At 36.9% G+C, this 20,154-nt stretch overlaps 1 protein-coding gene across 3 annotated transcripts in view; it reads left to right on the top strand.

The window, feature by feature from the left end:
* The window catches only part of COL12A1 (collagen type XII alpha 1 chain), a 93,907-nt gene that overhangs the window by 62,395 nt on the left and 11,358 nt on the right, over positions 1-20,154 (top strand). For all 3 annotated transcript variants that reach the window (XM_017825852.1, XM_017825836.1, XM_017825846.1), the window contains exons 47-59: positions 278-316; positions 410-548; positions 2,647-2,789; positions 3,165-3,274; positions 9,127-9,276; positions 10,444-10,521; positions 11,152-11,238; positions 12,116-12,169; positions 12,677-12,772; positions 14,673-14,726; positions 15,611-15,664; positions 16,920-16,973; positions 18,082-18,153. In XM_017825852.1, the coding sequence (XP_017681341.1) occupies positions 278-316; positions 410-548; positions 2,647-2,789; positions 3,165-3,274; positions 9,127-9,276; positions 10,444-10,521; positions 11,152-11,238; positions 12,116-12,169; positions 12,677-12,772; positions 14,673-14,726; positions 15,611-15,664; positions 16,920-16,973; positions 18,082-18,153 (1,130 nt within the window). The remainder of the gene's footprint in view (positions 1-277; positions 317-409; positions 549-2,646; positions 2,790-3,164; positions 3,275-9,126; positions 9,277-10,443; positions 10,522-11,151; positions 11,239-12,115; positions 12,170-12,676; positions 12,773-14,672; positions 14,727-15,610; positions 15,665-16,919; positions 16,974-18,081; positions 18,154-20,154) is intronic.

Here is a 20,154-nt window from a genome sequence, read left to right as displayed (position 1 = left end):
CTTTTTTCGTATGAATTATACTCTTAAAATATTTGTGGTTTCATTTCTTGTTCCATACAATTTTTCACAGTAGAAATAACCTACTAAAAATGATGAGTAAAGAATTTGACAGCACATCTACCACAGCACAGGACACAGTATGACAAACGTAACAAAATTTGACTCATAATTAACAATAGCATAGACTTCTTGGTAACAAAACTTTCTGAAGTATATGTATATTCATCTCATGTTAGGTTTTGTAGTTTTGAATTATATATTGTTTCATGTCTTTCAGCTTGTCCCCTTATTTACTTGGAGGGATACACTTCACCTGGTAAGCAACTGTCTAATATTTTGGCATAAGTTCATTTGCGTCTTGTACAGCTCTACAATGTTTCTGTTTTTTATTTTCTCTCTGGATTTAAAGGTTTCAAGATGCTGGAATCATATAATCTAACGGAGAAGCATTTTGCTTCTGTACAAGGCGTATCACTGGAATCAGGCTCTTTCCCAAGCTATGTAGCATATAGACTCCACAAAAATGCCTTTGTCAGCCAGCCAATACGGTAAGTAAACCTGAAAGACTCATATTTAGGGTGAGCAGATGGGAAAGGATTAACAGAGTTTTTAGATGATAGCATTAATGTTTTATGGAAGATGTGTTAATTTGGTGTTTTTACTGAACACCAAGACAAAGAATATCTGTCATTGTTCTCATTAAATGCTAATCTGTTCCTTCCATTGCAGTCAGAGTTCATTATTAATCCAGTTGTTCATTGTTCTTTGAGATTATGCTTCTTAACCATTTGAGTTGCATATAATCCACAGTTTATACTTAGATAGTTGAACAACAGCCTTCTTAGTACAAGAAGTTCTCCATTGCCAGAGAGAAATGGTTTCAATATGGTGGGATAAGCATCACTTTTTTCAGAAGCGTTGTTCTTACTGCAGTAGGCAGCATGCTGATGCCACTGATTTAGGGTAGTGTCTCCCCTACTTGACTTGCCTTATTTGGCAAATGGCGTGGAGTTTTCAAGAGCCTGTGGTTATGGGTGGGTAATATATGGTCAGTCTGACCAACATTTTTTTCACAAAGAACAAAAAGACTTAGGAGTTGGTTTTACTAAGAGGGGAACAGTACCTCTCTCTTCTCTTCCTTTTTTTTTTTTTACATTTGTTTCTCTCCCATTTATTTAAGTAACTTTCAAAAAAGTTTATTCTGAGTAGATGAGATGCCTAAAGATAGCCCATTGTTCCTATTAAATTTAAGGAAATTTACTTTTCACAGAAGCCTTTGAAACCTTCTGAAATTCTGTCAGATTGGGTAAAGATCAGATCACAAGCGCAGAAGCTGAGGTTTATGAAGAAATAATTTCTTTTTGCCAGGCTTCTCAGATCACAGCTTTAAAAGGGGAGGACTTGAGGACTTTTGAGTTCATTGGCATGCGTTAATAGCTATAGGGGTGATAGTTCTCTGACAGCCTGGATTTTTACAATCTAGGGAAGTACAGATAATCCCAATTATGTGTTAAGATAGAGCTTGCATTTAGCAGGATCAGCTGATGAAAAGACAATAAAAAGACAGACTTCCTCTTTATTTCATTTTTTTTAGAATGTTGTGATACATAGTCTAATGTCTGCTATAAGAGGTGGAGGAATTGCCAGAGTATTCTGGGCACTTATTTTTCATGAGAATCCAGAAAATAAAACTCACTTTAGACTGAGTCAGCAAAGCAATAAAAGCATACTGATCCTAGTGGCATAGTTGTTTCCATATCTGAAAGAACTTGTTATCTGGGTTATAACTTGTGTTGCTATATCTACATTAATACTTGCATTCTTGCACTGTGCTATGTAGTGTTGTTGACTTAGTGATACATTTTTATTGCAGTGTCCATAATTGTATGGGTACATAAGCTTTGCCTAATATACAAAGGAGGTTCTCTCTTCATTTTAAGATTTTTAAGTTTATGTTCATGTAGCCAACTCCCACCCTGAGCTCTATTATAATAGTTAAGGAGAAGCAGTAACCACCTCCTTTCTTACAGTTTCTTTACTGCATTCCCTCCCTTCCCCTTTAGAAAATACTGGAGATCATTTCAAGCACGGTTTTATTTACTTTTGTCTCTTTGCTTTTTTAATGTCTAACAGTTCAAATATCACAAATTTAAACCTGAGCCACTAAAGAATGAGCTGGAGCCCAAATGCATCACTAATTGCAGGGAAGATATTGAATATCTCCTTTACTGTACCTATGCCTGAAAGGCAGCAGTAGTTAAGTGCTGTTGCCTGACTGAAACAGACCAGATATAAAAAGCGTGGTCTTTTTTTCTGTACTTATCATCAAGGAATCTAAAACATGTGCAGTTTATACAGAATCTTGCCACAAGAATCAAGAGTTCTTGGTCATATTTTGGCTTCCTCTATATTGGTGCCGGGACCAACAGAAGACAGGCTGTGAGTTCATCTTAGCAAATCACATGATGTTTTTCTATCACAACAGTATTGTCTATTTGAAAGTGTAGATAAAATATTCTGTTCCATTGAACGCTATGGTTTCCCTGTTACTCTTGTGTCTTTTCTTTGAAAAAAGAGCAAATTATGAAGATCTTCTTTTCCTTACGTGTTTCCATGTGAAAAAATATCTTCATATTTTTTTAACAGAGAGATTCACCCAGAGGGATTGCCGCAGGCATACACTATCATTCTGTTATTCCGTCTCCTGCCTGAATCCCCCAATGAGCCTTTTTCAATTTGGCAGATTACAGACAGAGATTACAAACCTCAAGTTGGAGTTGTACTTGATCGTAAGGATGATTATATTTATTGCATAGAGAAGTTATATGTTATGTTACTTTGTATGCATTCTTCCCAAATATTTTTAACCCCAAAGCATTTCTATATGATAAAATGATTATATATTTTTTGGTTTAAGAGATTTTTTTTAAAATTTGTGCATCTATTATTCAACAAAGAATAATTAATCTAAGCTACATTTCAACTTTGGTATGAACTCTAAAATCAAAGGAAAGTATATCTATGTACTTATAGGTCATTAAGACCACCTATGATCTGTGTTTACCCAACTGAGGAATAAACTAGATTTTATCTATAAGTGTATCTCAGGAGGGTGGTTTCAGTAGTACATGTGAAATGAAATGTGTTATTTTCATTTATTGCAGCTGGCAACAAAGTGCTGTCATTCTTTAACAAGGATACACGGGGAGAGGTTCAAACTGTAACTTTTGATAATGATGAAATAAAGAAAATCTTTTATGGAAGCTTCCATAAGGTAAAGGATTGAAATTACAAATGTTTCTTTCTGAAGTGCTGTTCTTTGAAATAAAAGACAACTAAGCAGAAGTTACTGACAGTTATGTCTGTTCCTTGGATAGTACTTAAAGTTGACATAGGGACTTACAGATCATGTAAAACAAGACCTCTGAAGTTATAGCTTTCCTTTGAACCAATGTAAGATATTTGTCAAGAATTTGTCAAGAATTTGTTCAATTTGTAAGTGAAGGGATACATCTGAACAAGAAATCGTAGCCTGGTTCCTGGCACATGAAAGAGGGAGAATAAAAGATAAACTTGGAAAAAAAAAGGAAAGGAAGTTCTGGTGACAACAGATTGGGGGTGTGTGTTGTGATTTGAAATCATTCAGAGAAGAGGAAGATGTAGCCAAAGAAAGTGAGTAGGAACCAGTGTTGGGAGGTGAATAACATATTGAAGAAGATTCTTATGTTTATAAAATATAATACATGTATTTTGTATGTATGAATGTGTATTCATATGTTTTTGGCTTAAATTCATTGGGCCTAAACTATTCTGTTGTCATGTTAACTGAGGAAGCAACGATGATGAAAGAGAGCCCATAAGAGATCTGTTTATGATTTAGAATGAAACTTACGTTTTTTGAATTGTCAAAATAGCTAGTGAAATCCTTGCATGTTACTGCATCTGCCTTCAATTGTGATAGTTTTGTGCTTGCTTTTCTAAACTTGTGCATGGAATTATGAAAATTTGATCCTGCTTCCTTACCTCTACTAACCCAAGTGTTTGGGTTTCAGGCTACACATATATCTAAAAATAATTTAAAAATATTTTCTTGCTTGTTAAGTATATATGTTTAGGGCAAGAAAGTGAGTTGCAATTGCAACACTTTTGGTCAGCTGAAATGCACATTCTCATGTTTTCATTTATCTCCCTTCTGTTTAGTTTAGTTTTCATCGAATGACTAATTATGGATGGAGTATAGCATTTGTTTTCTTTATGACTAGTGACTTGCAGCATTCCTTTGAGGATACTGATAAGGGGTTGCCTCTGTCAACTTCCAGATACTGGAGGCCACATTTTCAACTGAGCTCTCTTTGGCTGATAGCAGGGAAAGATAGCTGGTGCCAGCATTATGATGTTTTGTGACTTCATCTGTTTAAAACACAGAGGATTAAGGAAATCACACAGTACTATAAAAGCTAGTGATTTCCTCAGAATTTGACAGGATAATTTCCCAGACTGATTCTATGTTATATCCAACTATTCTTTAGAATTTATTTAATGCCTAATTATTTTTGCATATATGAAGAATTGTTTAAGTCACTGGTTTTGTAACTGATAGTTACAATTAGCTTCGGATCACAACTACATTAAGTAGCCTTTAGTTTGTCCTTGACATTTGGCATCTTGTATTTTTTTTTTGTAGGACAACTGAATTTTAAGAAAATGTATAAATCTATTGATGTGAGAAAAGCTTTCAGTATAGGCTAGGATATATATTGTTTTTTGAGTCATCAACAAGAAGTACTGTTGAGACACAGAGCAATATGTAGCATGCCTCATTTTACACATCGGTGTGAGACTTGATACTTCCCTTCTTCAGGTCGGTGGTGTGGAGCTCTCTATGTGCTATACTGCCAGCAGCCTGTTTTAAGTGTCTGCTGCTAATTTTATTGATGTTTAGAATAAAATTTTTCCTTGTAGTTTCTCTAAATGTGCTAGAGTTGAGCAGAATTGTCTGGCAGCACTTACAGTGAAGCTCTGCTCATTTATCAGAGCAAATAGAGAATAATCTGCAGCCCCTGTTAGATGCTAGAAATACTAGCAGTAATGTAAAATTGTTTGTTACACTTGCTAATGAAAAACAATTACAGGGAAAGTAAAAATCCAGAATTTTTTATTGTTTTAGTAAGTAAATACACTAATACATATGAACAAAAAGTTAGCTTAAGATGCCAAACGATGTACGAGAATAACATCCATTTGCAAATTATCTTAAAGCTCTGGAACTATGAATTCTTGCTTATGGGACTGTTTCTTAAGAAAAATGTCTCACTTATTTAGTGAGCCATTCCCCTTCTTTTTTCCCCAGAAAGGAATCAAAAGTTCAGATTTTGATAGTATTTAAAGTAGCTGGAGGAGCTTTGATTTAAAGAATCATAGAATCATAGAATCAGCTGGGTTGGAAAAGACCTCTGAGATCATCAAGTCCAACCCTTGATCCAACACCGCTGTGGTTACTAGACCATGGCACTCAGTGCCACATCCAGTCTCATCTTAAAAACCTCCAGGGATGGTGAATCCACCACTTCCCTGGGCAGCCCATTCCAATGTCTGATCACTCTCTCTGTAAAAAATTTTTTCCTAATATCCAACCTAAACCTGCCCTGGCAGAGCTTAAGACCATGCCCTCTTGTCTTACTGATAGTTGCCTGGGGGAAGAGACCAACCTCCACCTGGCTACAACCTCCTTTCAGGGAGTTGTAGAGGGTGATGAGGTCTCCCCTGAGCCTCCTCTTCTCCAGGCTGAACAGCCCCAGCTCCCTCAGCCTCTCCTCATAGGACTTGTGCTCAAGTCCCTTTACCAGCCTTGTTGCTCTTCTCTGGACCTGCTCCAGCACCTCAATATCCTTCCTGACCTGAGGGGCTCAGCACTGGACACAGTACTCCAGGTGTGGCCTCACCAGCGCTGAGTACAGAGGAAGAATCAGTTCCCTGGACCTGCTGGCCACACTGTTCCTGATCCAGGCCAGGATGCCATTGGCCTTCTTGGCCACCTGGGCACACTGCTGGCTCATGTTCAGCTTCCTGTCAATCCAAACTCCTAGGTCCCTTTCTGCCTGGCTGCTCTCCAGCCACTCTGTGCCCAGTCTAGGGCTGCATGGGGCCATTGTGGCCAAAGTGGAGGACCTGGCACTTGGCCTTGTTGAACCTCATCCTGTTGGAATCAGACCATCTCTCCAGCTTGTCCAGGTCCCTCTGCAGAGCCCTCCTGCCTTCCAGCAGATCAACACTCCCCTACCCCAATTTGGTGTCATCTGCAAATTTGCTAATGGAGTGGTATTTGGGATGTTTTCATCATGTAGCTAAGCTTATTTATCTGAATTCTCTCCAGGATGATTACTAACATTGCTATCTGAGTCAGGTTGTAAATGATGGCATCATGGGCTTCCCCAGCTCACATGCTGGGAAAGATTTATGTATCAGCCATGTTGATTAGCTCCTAATAACGGATCACAGTAGTTTCAGCTGGATGAAGGAAGGAAAGTAAGACTAACACATTCCTGAAGGTACTTCTGCAATTTCTCCTACCATCCAGTTTCAAAGAAATAGCAAATCTTTACAATGCAAGAAGTTTGTTTTCCAAAATATCAAACATTTTTGTGGTTTCCTTTTGATGACTTAGTGGCTTATTCGGTGAAATGCAGTTAACTAAACCTAACTGTAGGGAAATTTACTTTGGCATACTTGACCACTCTCTGTAGCACAGCTATGGTGAAAGCTGTTGAATCTGGCAAGTCCCATAGGAAAAAATCTGACTGCCTGAGACAGTCATTAAGTTTATAACTGATGTTTTGGACAGACAGACAGCTTCTTCTTTCTTATTCTTACCATGCTAGACTTCCTTTTAACTTACCATTTTGCAGTAGTTAGTCACACAGAATTTGATAATGAGTGTATGTCTTTCTGCTGATATGTAAATTTGTTTGCTTAGCTTATTGATATGATTCCCTTAGCAGTAGATCAGAACACCATCAAACTTTATCTTACAAGGTGTCCAGAGAGAAAGATTAAAGTATGTTTACTTTCCTAAAATCTCATGAATGAAATGGTCAGAACTGATTCTGTATGTTGGTGTGTTAGAAATTGTTGAAGACAAAATGTAGCAGGCTTGAATATAGAGAAGTTTTATTTGCTGTAAAGACCAGATGCCTCATTGTATTAAATTTATGCCATGAGATTTAGGCTGGAATTCAAATCTGACATTAAATCAGTGGTTAGCTGACTGAGTCAATGACTTGGGAGAGCTCTGCTTATTTTTGATTGCTGGTATCTCTTCTTATTTGGATGGATGGGCAATGCTCAGCAGTTATTCCTGTTTGAACATTTTCAAGTTGCTGGTCTCATTCGGCATTCTGATGTAGATTCACCTCTTCTAAGTTTTGTGTGCAGATAAAAATGCAGTAATGTCCTTTTGCTATGCAATGTCTTTTACTTTATTGAAATTGTGACAAATACTTAACACTCAAGTAGAAGGCCTTGCCTGTTAGGTACCTGTCAGAACTAGTAAATTACATCTGTGATGAGTTTAAGCTGGATGATGCATTAATTAACCTGTAAAATTTAGTCATACAATCAAATGACTGAGTATATGATGTATAAATTATAATGAATTTAAAGTTTTGGCGTAGCACTTATTTTACTTTATGGAAAGTTTGGCACATAATACCCGATTATACTTTGGACACACTCAGTTATCTTTCCATTATTTTTTAATTATTTGCTCAAGGAACATTGTTAGGAATACTAATAAAAAAAACTCACTTGTATATAAAGCATAAGCACATAATTTTAAAAGAGTTTTAGGTAAGCTATGCTGATGCCTTGGACACAACTCTGCATGGAAAAATATTTAATAGGGAAAAAGAAGAACAAATTCTCAGGGGAATGTTCAGGCACTTGTTGACTCAGGACATTTAAGGAAATCTCTCACTTTTATGCCAATTTTTAAAGCAGTAATTAAATAACAATATGCTTCTGAAGGATTATGTACTGGGATAACAGAAGCTTTAAAACATAAATGCCTATGTCAGGGATTCTTTACTGCTGATCTTAATGTATTGATATTTTAACAATTACATAGATGTTATAATGATGTATGTAAAATATATGCAGTATTTAAGGTATATAAAGCCCCATAAAACTTTGTTGCCTTAAGATGACCTTCCATCAACTGCATGTGCTAAAATGCCAGACCCTTTTTGTTTCCTTGAGACTCCTGAATGCTTTCTGTTTTCACAGAAATGTAGAAAATTCACATATGTTAATGTTTACCATACATACTATACGTTTTTGGAAAGATAATATTTGCTTAGATTTTGTTTGTTCCTCTCTGTAAGGTTTGCTGTGTTTCCCATAAGCATTTAATTCTCTTTTCCTGGTAAACGTACTCTCTTTATTGCAGTCATTCCTTTCTCCCTCCTAAATTTCCCCTGTTTCCTATAATTAATCTCTTCCTCTTCTTCCCTGTTTCTCCTTATTTTAGCATATGTTTTTGTAGCCATATTTCTCTCATGGAAATTTCTCTCTTGCATCTTCCATTATTTTGTCTTGTTCTGGGCAGGCTTCTCTGGTCACTTCCTGTATCTCAATGCAGCTAATGCCTCTGGTTGAGTCATCTGTGGAAATTGAACCCTGGATCTCTGGATCTGAAACAATCTACTCTCTGAGCTACAGGCAGAGTCTATTAGCCCGTGGGCAGTCACAGACTCATAAACCTCTTGTGTGGTCCCAGACATCAGAGGAGGACAAGAAATGCTTATATTCAATTCTTCTCAAAAATTCTTTTATTTTTTATTTCTATGCCATCTTAAAGCAATTTTCAGGCAGCTTTTTAAATAGCTAATTATAGTTCAACTATTACATTAAACACTATTTCTTTGCTGTGCTTGTGTATTCATCTTATTGACCTTCAACACATTCTAAAGAAGTTATTTATATCATAGACTTTCCTTGAGTTTGAATTTTTCCACCACTTGAAATTAAAGCAGGTTTACTAGGAAGAAACTTTCAAACAGTACTACCTAATCAGTGAAATACTCTTATGCCTATGTGCCTTTTTCAACTATTATGCTTAACTTTTTTCAGGTCCATATTGTTGTAACTTCATCAAATGTTAAGATTTACATTGACTGCAGTGAAATACTGGAAAAACCAATTAAGGAGGCTGGGAACATCACAACTGATGGCTATGAAATACTTGGGAAACTTCTAAAAGGCGACCGAAGATCAGCAACAGTAAGCAATAAATATGAATCCATTCATTAATGTGAGCCCTTGAAATTTTCTGAGGAAAGAGATTATAGATTAAGGATCACTAAGAAACTAGTGTTGCACCCAAAGCTTCTAAGTGTCTGTACTGTAAGACCTAATATACTTAACTGAGAAGTTTGGTCTTGATAGCTTCTCATTCCAGCAGAATTACAAGAACAAAAATCAAATAGCTGAAAGTATTTCAGGTATAAAAGCAGTCTGGTAAATTCAAACAAGCAGTCAAGTATAAAGCAGTCAGGTAAATTCAAACAAGAGCAGGAATGTTTGTCTCTCAATAGAGAGAGCAGTTAATCAGTAAGTGCATTTACTGTGGGTTCTCTATCACTGAACATTTTTTATAGAAGAATTTTTATTCCTAAAAGACATTCTCTAATGAACAAGTTTTAATTCTGACATGTCCTGTGGTGAGTGTTTTACTGGGTGATCAGAGAAATCCCCAATGACTTTATGATCTATAAGCCTGTAATGAAAAAGTGGCTGCTGCTATGAAGGTTTCATCAGTTATCCTGATATATACTTAATATGTAATAATACATGGGGCCTTACATATTACATATTAATATGTAATAATATGTAATTGATACTATTACCTGGGCTTAGAAGATTTAAGTCTGCAGTCTGACCCATGTGTGCAAACCCTACCAGCTGAGGATCTTACAGTCTACCTAAGATCCCCATTTCAGCCTTTCTGAAAAACCTTTTGCTGCTAATGTGAGTGAAAAGTTCTGTTCATGAATCTGAATTAATATATGACCCAAGGACTGCAGTCTTCAGAGCTGGTCCAGAAGTTTTTCAACCAGATTTCATGCTGAACTCTACAGGCACTCAGCTGATGTAGAAATTCATTGGTATTATTCATTAAGCATTGCAAAATATTTCTTGAGTCACATTATTTGGTTATCTTTTGTCCCAGAACAAGAGCAAGCATCAGTGTTTGAAGTTCTTGTAGCCTTATGTAGGTTTGGTTTTAAATTTTTTATTATTTTTAAATCCTTTTTCTGTCAGTGTCAAAAGAAGTGAAAGTATGAATGATGTTAACCTCATTAGAAATAGAGTAATTTTTAATGATAGTGTCAATAGATTTCATAATTAACATCTCTCATCTTTCAAGAGTATTCCATTCTTTTACAGTTAGAAATCCAGAATTTTGACATTGTATGCAGTCCAGTATGGACTAGCAGAGACAGATGCTGTGATCTTCCCTCAATGGTAAGTATAAGCGAAAGAGAGGCTATTCAGAAAAACGTTATTAATAGGAAATTTAGCAATATCAATATTAGGCTGGTCTTATACCTTATACTGACAATACTTCTAAATCACAGTTGTCAGAGCAGCCACTGAACAATACTGCATTTCAAGGTTTTGTGTTTGAGGGTGAAAGGTTGTAATGCTAGAATTGAGCCCCGTAGGAGTGGTGCAAAAAATGTCCATTATAATATAATTTCTGTGATATTTCAGATTCTAGGTGTTATGAATGGAATGGCTATATATATTTTTTCTATTTAATTTCTTCTTGAATTGCATTCAAAAAATAACTAGTATATTCTTTGTCAGTTCAAGTTGATTGTCCAATGCATATAAATATTAGAGCAACAGAAATTGCATATGAATTTGATTTTACTTGTGCCTGTGTTGTTAGTGCCTTGCATAGCTCGCAAAGAAAATTTGCTAAAAAGTATAAAAGGTGCTGTAGAAACATTTGGAAAACACTGGTGAGATGTTTTATTTTTACTTGAAAACAGGATAATAGAGAATCTTCCTCCTATTGTTTTAGAAAAGCATGGTGCCACTGAGTACTTTTCTTTAAAATGACAGTAATTGTTGTGATTGGATTTTCAGAGAGATGAAGCAAAGTGCCCAGCTCTTCCAAATGCTTGTACCTGTACTCAAGACAGTGTGGGACCTCCAGGACCTCCTGGACCAGCTGTAAGTTACCAGCTCTAACTATTTGCAACAGAGAGGTTTCTGATTTTTAGATTTATGGAAATAGTTTTGTGTTGATCTGTGGTTTTGTGAAAAAAGATCAGTCACAGACATAGTTTCTATCAACATGTCCATAACATCACATTAATCTGTCCCCATTTCTTCTTGATTTCAAACACAGTTAGGCAGCTCCTACCACTTCTATTCATTTATATAATCTTTTGCTGTATTTCCAATGTGATCATCACTGTGAATAGCTCCTCATTGTTTGATAGGTTGAAAGACTCTGGCCCAGTCTCAGCTGTCTTGCACATCGTGTACAAGATGCTTTTAATGGACTGTGCAAATATTTTTCCTAAATAAAGAATCAGGATTTCACTCCACGGAAAGATTCTTTACTCTGTAAGGGAAATAAATTAGTTACTGTCTTTATTTTTTGTATGGAGAAATAGCCTATAGAATGAATATGCTCCTATCAATTGCTTTGAATATAAGGGAGTTATGCTCAGCCCAGTAGTCCTTCTACTTTGAAGCTGTCAAACTGCTGCATGAAGAATCTGAAGCCCAGTTAAGTTGTCTGGTAGTCTACTAGAGAGATATCCAGAGATTTTGATGAATATAAATTGAAGAAGTTTCTTTCTGCAGAGACAAAAATCACAATAATTTTTATCAGCTGAATTGGCAAGTCTGAAGCTGATGTGGTTTACCTGAGTTCCTCATGCATCTTTTATTCTAGCACTCTTTTTAGCAGTGATCTGTACACTTCAAAACTTCGGAATTTCATATAAGTTTGTTAAAGAGAATTCATAATGCACACCAGTTTTATGTACCTTTTCTTTCTGTGTATAAAATAATTTTTCTTTCTGAATACTCAATTTAGGGTGGTCCAGGTGCTAAAGGTCCCAGAGGTGAAAGGGGTTTGACTGGCTCATCTGTAAGTATCTTTCCTCTAATGCATCTATAATAATGTTGCTACATGTTTACCTGTATGAAAATTTATATGCTTAGTTTTATGCTGAGCTAAGAATGGAAATGAAAAATTTACTTGAAAGTATGCCTTTATGTTATTTATGTGCAGCCAACCTGTTTGAGACTATATATACACAGTCTGTGTATCTTCAAAGGCATTGACTGCACATAAGGATACTGGGATTACATGCCTCAGGGTGTTGATACACACTCTGCAGCATTATTGTTCTCTCCTGTGTACAGAGGAGATGGCTATGCTTCTAATTCATGCTGCCAGAGGGCATGTGTTGGCCAACATGAGTCAGAGAATATCTTATGAAAGGGTATGCCACTTGAATGTTTCTAAAGTTGTTCTGAAGTATTAAAGGTGTCTCAAAACTTCTGACTTAAGTGTCTAACCCAAAGGATTTTGCAGTTACAGATCTCAGAAGGCATTGACATTTACAATTTTGTTTTAATTTTTTGCTTTAAGGGCCCTCCTGGTCCTCGTGGTGAGACAGGTCCTCCTGGCCCTCAAGGCCCGCCAGGTCCGCAGGGACCCAATGGGCTGTCAATCCCAGGTGAACCGGTGAGTGGCCATTTTGGGTGCAGGTGGGAACGTGTGGGGAGCCAGAGCTGTCCCTGTGGATGATGGTCCTGCAAAGAGGGTGACAGTTTTGCCTGAATGTTCATTGGTCCCTGCAGGGCAGTAGTATTATGAAACAAGTCTATTTCTGAAACAAGTCTCTTAATACAACGGCATTTTGTGTCCTGAATGTTAGATGTGCTTATGGGATACCAGTGAAGAGACAGGTCCTAAGCACTGTAATGTATATGGTGCTACTCTGTTTTCAATCTTAATGGCTTTTCTGTAGAGTTGCTAGGCATTCCAGCTTTAGGACTCAAAACTATCAAACTGTGGTGCAGGAAAATTAAGCATGAAATATTAATTTGAAGACTTACTCAAAGACCTACATGTCTAACATATATTGTTTGGCCTAAATCAGTCGCTGAAGGTTCAGAGAGGAAATGGGTGCCTATATCTAGTCATACAGAACAACCCTTCATTCCTAGGAGGTTTTCTTGGTAATAGCATGCATATTTTAGCAAGATACTGCTTCCGATTTCATGCCCGTGCCTTCAAAGCACTGATGAAATTTCACCATATTCTGTTTTTTTATAGTAATAGCATACATAACCCTTTGCTTACATTGTGTTTATTAAGACTGCTTTTGCCACATTTTAATAAGCAATCACCCCAAAAGTAGGAATATAATTCTGATGTTTCCTGTTTAGGATTAGCTTGAATTTTAATACATTCAGGAGCTTTTTGTATGAAGTCTTTTATCAAAATATAAAGTTTATGGAAAACAAAATAGAATTGGTATGTGATTGCATTCCGTCTTATTTTACATTTGATAATAGGTTACCTACTCTGTCTGTAATGTAATGTAATTTGGGAAATGGAAAATAAAATGTGCTTGAAGATAGACATTAGCAACACAGTCTGCTTTGTAAGGACAAAGTAGAAAGATTTTCTTAACCTGTGTAGATACTTTTCAGGCTTTTTTTTGTATACCAGGAGGAAAAACTTCATCAAGATGTTCTAGAGGTGCCAAAGAGCAAGAAAGGGCAAACACATTCGTTTTAGACATGGAATACGAATAATATATTTATTTGTCACATTCAGTTGATAAAGTCTGAAGAATGAAAATGCCAACATTCATGGAATTTCTCATTACTCACAAAAAGTTAGAGCACCACTTTTGAGTCCTAGTTTTCATACCAATTGCGATTCATGTTGGCAGGCTATGTTTACAAATTGTTTGGTTACTAACAGTTCTTAATGCTGGATTATCATGAAGCCACTGTAAAAAATAACTATTGTATTGTCAAGTTTAGCTTACGTGGGTTTAGACTGTGCATTTATACTACAGTGCTGTAGTGTATATGAAAGGCAAGCTACCTGTGAAAGGCAATACACTGCTTCTTTATATGCTCCTACACCTTGTGTCCTGGAAGTGTGTAATATCTTTTAGACCATGGGTTAGAGAAAACTAGTGATACTTTAAAAAGACCGAGATTTCACCTTTAATGAGTTTAGACAGCTCCATTCCCCTGCTGAGAAAGATAAAGGAGATTGGAAGAAAACATGTAACCCCTCAGTTTTCCTGCTGTGATATCATCTGATATCAGCTGTGATATCAGTCATGGACTCAAAAGTCCATGTCACTTTCTTATCAATTGAAGCCCCCTTCAAATGCCTTGTTTTTAATATAATATCACCCAGTCATCCTGCATTTGCAAATGTTTGTTAGAAGATCAGTATTGCTTCACTTAATAGGTCTATGTATCTTGATTTATTCCATAATATGTAGTTGGGTTATGGATTCCTTAATTTAGGTGTCTTGTGGGAAATATTTTCTATCAATTTACACAAATTGATTCTGTGATTCAGAATATCTTGCAATCATTTATGAAAATTATAGGGTCGTCAAGGAATAAAAGGTGATGCTGGCCAACCTGGACTACCAGGGCGATCGGTAAGTTGATGCTTAGACAAGGTAATGTCATTTTACACTATTCCTGATACAGGTTTGCTGCTGGACAGCTGTTTTTGACATCACTAGGAGTCATGGACTCTTCTCATACCTTCCTAAGTAATAGTTTTGGAAACAGTAAACCATTCAAAACAGGAAGAGTGAAAGAACAGCTGTACCGAGTCAAGCGAAATGTCCATCTGAACAGTTGTAAAGAGTACACTGGTAGTGTCCCAGGAAGGTCTCTCAACTGCTGACCACTTGCAGTTAAGCATCTTCCTGAAATAAAGGTTGCAGAACCTTTGCGGAACCCCTCTTCAGCAATGTTGCCTAATTACTTCCTTCTTTTGGAATTCAAGTGGTCTGGGGACATTAACTGTCTGTGTTCTGAAAGAAGAAAGCAATACTAAATTTCAGTTACTTTCAGGTTTCTATATTGTAAACTAGGATTAGGTTTTGAGGAGAAAAATTTAGGGTATTTTTCGGTAATCAGCAAAATTTAGATAATCTAAGGTCATTTTACTGCACATGTGGTGACATAATGAATAGTCCTTGGTTACTGTATTGTCCTTAATTTTACTGGAGGTATATAGACTAGATGGGGGATGTTTCAATGTTGTTGTGGATTTAATTTTATATATCAGATAATGTTAGTCATGAGCCAAGGGCCTTATATTCCTTACCTGTTTTATTAGTCCTTATAACCCTGAGTAATACACTTTTAGGGAGTAGTAATGCCCTGTAGAAAGCAATGCTACATGTCAGTGTACAATGAGATTAGACAGAAAAAGTGGAAGAACATCTATACTGGAGATATATGTGATGCTTAGCATAGCAGTGTTGTTTATTCTGTCATGGATACAATTTCTCATTCCTTTTCCCTCTAGGGAACCCCAGGTTTACCTGGTCCACCTGGCCCAGTGGGACCTCCAGGAGAAAGGGTAAGGTTTCGTCAGTTTATGTTAAAAGACCAAGTAATGTGTTTTCTGTGTTCCTCCCCTCCCTCCCCCTGCTTCTTTATATATCTTTCTATTTTCAAATGCTTTTTCAAAAGGAGTTCTTTTATCAGTATCCCATCTGGAGAGACAAAAGTAGATGGGTTGGAAACACCTCAGGGGTGAAAACCTCCCAAGACAGGTATCCAGTAGGTTCTGTAAAAATTGCACTGCTCCCTTTCCTGACTGGGTTCTCAGATGCCCGCACCCACAGAGCAGCTGAGTGGGGCTCTGCTGAGGAACTCAGCTCTGCTGTCTTCCCCACGCTGTTGCTGTTGCCTTGAATCTCTGCTTGTCTCAATGTCTGGGAGATGTCATATTGGTAAAGAATCTGTCTGTGCTAGTCTTACTGTGAAGGTCAGGTTTGCTCCTAAACCTTTGACTATTTGGAGATAAGAAGTTTTCTTTGGATGGAAGATTCTGAAACATCTTCATAGTGAAGGGCATGCTTGTTGTGGAGTTGTTGCAGTTCTTTCCTTCTAATTGGAGTCAACTAAGTAAATCTCTTTTGTTGTCACAGTGGAATATCATCTTTGAGATGACTGAAGCAATTTACCATCTTTATAGTGAAAATTAGCTCAAAATTAGCCAAAGGCTCTTACAAGCCTTTACAATCAAAATTAATAGCTGATATATGCATATATAGTTATCCTTTAGTGGAAGTTGATAGCCAGAAGTGAAAATAGACAACCATGTCATAGCCAGTTGCCAAAGAGCATTATGTTGGATTGGTGGGTCAAGGACCATCAGCATTAATTTATGAATGCTATGTTAGATCACTGAAATGGGACTTCTCAGCATCTCTTCTTGCAGGGGAAATATCTGAGAGGGAGATGGTTCTTCATTTAAGCAGAAAGCTCTGATTTTCCAACTAATCCATGAGTGAGAGAACAGTGAAAAGGAAGATCTTGCTCTTCTGGGATAGAACAATGATTTGTTTTCTTAAAAATGTTGAGAAAGATTGATTTAATTTTCAGTTAATCAACAGCAGCTGAACATCTTCTAAATTGTCTGTAGCTCATTTTTCCATAGCCTTCTCCAGCATTAGTTGTGATAACTATTTTATAACTTACATTGTGGATTGGTTTTAAAATATATGGCAATAGTAATCAGGAGTATTGCAATTATACAATATTAAAGGTCATTTTCATCAGGCTACAATCTTAAATTAGTCTCTAATTATGCTTTTTTTTTTGAATAGGGTTTCACAGGAAAAGATGGTCCCACAGGTCCAAGAGGCCCACCAGGACCAGCGGTAAATATAATTTTGTCTTTGAAATACTCTGAATTAAGAGACCTGAGCCAACAGAGAGCTACATTGACATTTTCAATTTCTGTCAAATATGACAGTGATCCTTTGTTTAATATCCTAAATGGGTCTGAGAAACTCTCAGTAAAAGGTGAGCAGACAGCTACGTAAAGCACGTATTCACAAATGTTTGTAACAGTGGTTTCGAAACAAATTTCTGCCGGTGTAAATAAGGAAAGAACTAGTTTACCTGGTTCTTTAGTCATGATCTTTAAATGCATAGCTAGATCTTCTGAAAGCAATCAGCTTATTACTTGTAAACTGGTGGAAATGAATGCTTTTAATACAGGGTTTTTTTTTGACAAGAGTATTTGAGGATTAGTTTTTTCTTAAAAAGCTGCTTCATTGTGCTTTGTGGGATCATGCTAGAAAGGAGACTGGCTGTTAGAGAAAAACATCCTGGATCAGACAGCCTGAGATAGGCAAGTTGCTGGAGCTGAATGTTACCAATTCCAACGAGAAGCAAGTTAGAAGATGTATTTCCATTAGGCATACAGACACAGAGCCCACATTTACAACACATATAGGGACAGGAGTCTCTGGGCAGGGTATTACTTGGGCAGCTTCTGCTCCCCCATGATTATTTTTCTTGTGCGCCTTTGTGAGTGTTCAGATGAGCTTTTATCACATAATCTAATATTGGTCTTTTGTTTTTTCATATTTATCTAGTATCACTAGAATGACTTTATGGTCTTCTTGATCTGGACTTTTACAGGGATCACGAACCTGCTAGATGAACTTAGAAGGCCAAACTGTTTTGTACTTCTTTAGCAGTCTGTCATTAAGATTGAAACCAAAAACATATAGACACACTCTGCATTTTTAGGTTCAGAAATGCCTGTTAAACTGTGCTGTTATATAAAAGGACACATTTCCATGAAGAAACAAACTATTTGTTCTGTAAGAAAGTTTTCAAGCCTAATATGTACTTAACAGAAGAACCCCCGACAGGAACCATTTTCAGTAGTGCTTTGGACTCAACACAATAACACATTTCTTAGCACTTAGGTTGTTGTGGTTTTCCACAATTCACTTTTCATCTCTTATGCTGCAGGGTGCCCCAGGAGTTCCAGGAGTTGCTGGCCCAAGTGGAAAACCAGGGAAACCAGGAGATCGTGGGGCACCAGTAAGATAATGATACACTTAGAGTATCAAATTAAAATTTACAGTCTGTTGATGAATATGAGGATTCTGCTTGCTTTAAATAGTTGTCTTGCACTTATGATGGTGGTTAGTATGGTGGGGCTGACCTAAATCCACAAGTCTTTTTTTAAAAAATAAATTTATTTTTACAGTATGCCATTTTGCTGAGTTTAATAGTTGGGGCTGGAAATTGTGGTCTCTTGTTTCCACTAAAAAAATTTTAAGATATTATGTGCCAAGACATATATTCCTACACTGCATAAGCATGAAGAACTAGGTCAGCAAAATGACTGGAAAGTCTTTACATTTGTGTGTGTGTAGCAAAAATGTGATAAACTCCTGAAGGTGGACAATCTTTGATAATATTACATAATCAGTTCTGGTTTGTAAATGTTTTGTGCTTTTTACAATGTTATTTCAAAATTATTTGGGGGTGGTTTCTGTGGCTTCTAGTCTGGCTTTTAAAGCACTTCCTGAATAGGGAGAAGGAGCCGGAGGTGCTGGCTCCCACCTACAGTTTCAGGCAAAATTTGATTTGATTAATTTATAGGATCTCTTGAGAAGTTATGCTTGAATCAGGAGTGGAGACAGCAAGTGAAATGAGAAGTCATTCATTACTTGTGCTTAATGTATGGCAGTCATCTAGAATTTTCCATCCCGCTTCAGTGTAATTGTGTATATGAAAGCTGAATAATTTGGAAGAATATATAGTAGGTTGGGAAGCTTGATGGTCATGGAGTGGAAGTTCCCAGGTGCGCCAGGAAGCTGGGTCATTTTTTCATACACACGTTGAATTCAGTCTGTGTTTGCTGGACTATAAATTCCATTTCCCCTTGTAGTAGAGGACACTGAGTAACTTGGGAAAATACTGAAGCTTTCCTGCCTTTAGATATACATTGCTAATTTCATATTCCTGCTGGGTCAGATGCTTGATAGAGTACAAAATGCTGTGCTTTGTTCACAAGGGAGCTTCAAATTGCCAGGTGTATCTGATTTCTCCTTCTCTTGGGACACTGGATAGCTGAGCCAGTGCAGCAGCAAAAACCTTCTGCAGGTAAATAATGTACTCAGAAGGAAATCTGGCTACTAACCCAGTTTCAGGGCTTTTGCAAGCAAAGCAGTCAAGTCCTGTCCAAGAACCATGTCTAAGTTCTCCTACACTCTAATCTTATGAGGTCCTTTCAGGTAGAAATGTATTTTTCCCCCCAGTTATTGCACTTCCTTGTAGTGGGACAGTGTGCATCATATTTACAATTTTTAATGTTTCTAGAACAGATCCCAGCAGGAATTCTGGCTTGCACCTTGCACAGATGTTTTATCAGATTCCTGGTGGACAGAATTTCAAGGCCTTCCTTTGTGTGCAGTATTACAATTGCCAAAGGTGCAGTCTGACAGCCAAATGCAACTTGCAGTGTCATGAATCATAGTTCTGCCTGAAGGGAAAGATAATGAGGCTTCACATTGCCTCTGGTAAATGCAAGGAGCAAATAATTTTTTACCAGATCCTGTCATTTTTTCTTCTACCTGAACTGTGTATATTGCTAGTACTATTCAATGCAAGTAAGGAAAAAGACCCCCTATAAACCAAGGAACATTACATTCCAGGTAAAAGATACACATTTACTTGCGAATTATGAGCAGCCTTGGTGTTGTGAGGAAATTCCCAGTGAATGTAGTCAACTGGAGCTCCTTCCTGGTGTATTCAATACTACTAATGTGCTAAGATGAGACAGACCACACTGTAAAACATTTCTCTACCTCATTGTGTACTTATGCTAACTGACCTTTTATGGAAATAGGAAATTTGACTTTTTAATCCGCTTATAAGTACCTCCAAAAGAAACTTAAGTGTTTTTTTCCAGTGTAGTAACAAAATGAGTAAAAAAGGAACAATAAGTACACAAATCAATTGGTAATCTATTGAGAATTGAGCACAAACTATCCTAGATGAGACTAAAGTATCTGTCCTCCATCTGTCTGGTCA

Source organism: Lepidothrix coronata, unplaced genomic scaffold (assembly GCF_001604755.1).
Source record: "Lepidothrix coronata isolate B3197 unplaced genomic scaffold, Lepidothrix_coronata-1.0 Scaffold4, whole genome shotgun sequence".
In the NCBI taxonomy this organism is placed as follows: Eukaryota; Metazoa; Chordata; class Aves; order Passeriformes; family Pipridae; genus Lepidothrix; species Lepidothrix coronata.
Note: the sequence above shows the minus strand (reverse complement) of the source record. Positions and strands in the feature narration are given on the sequence as shown.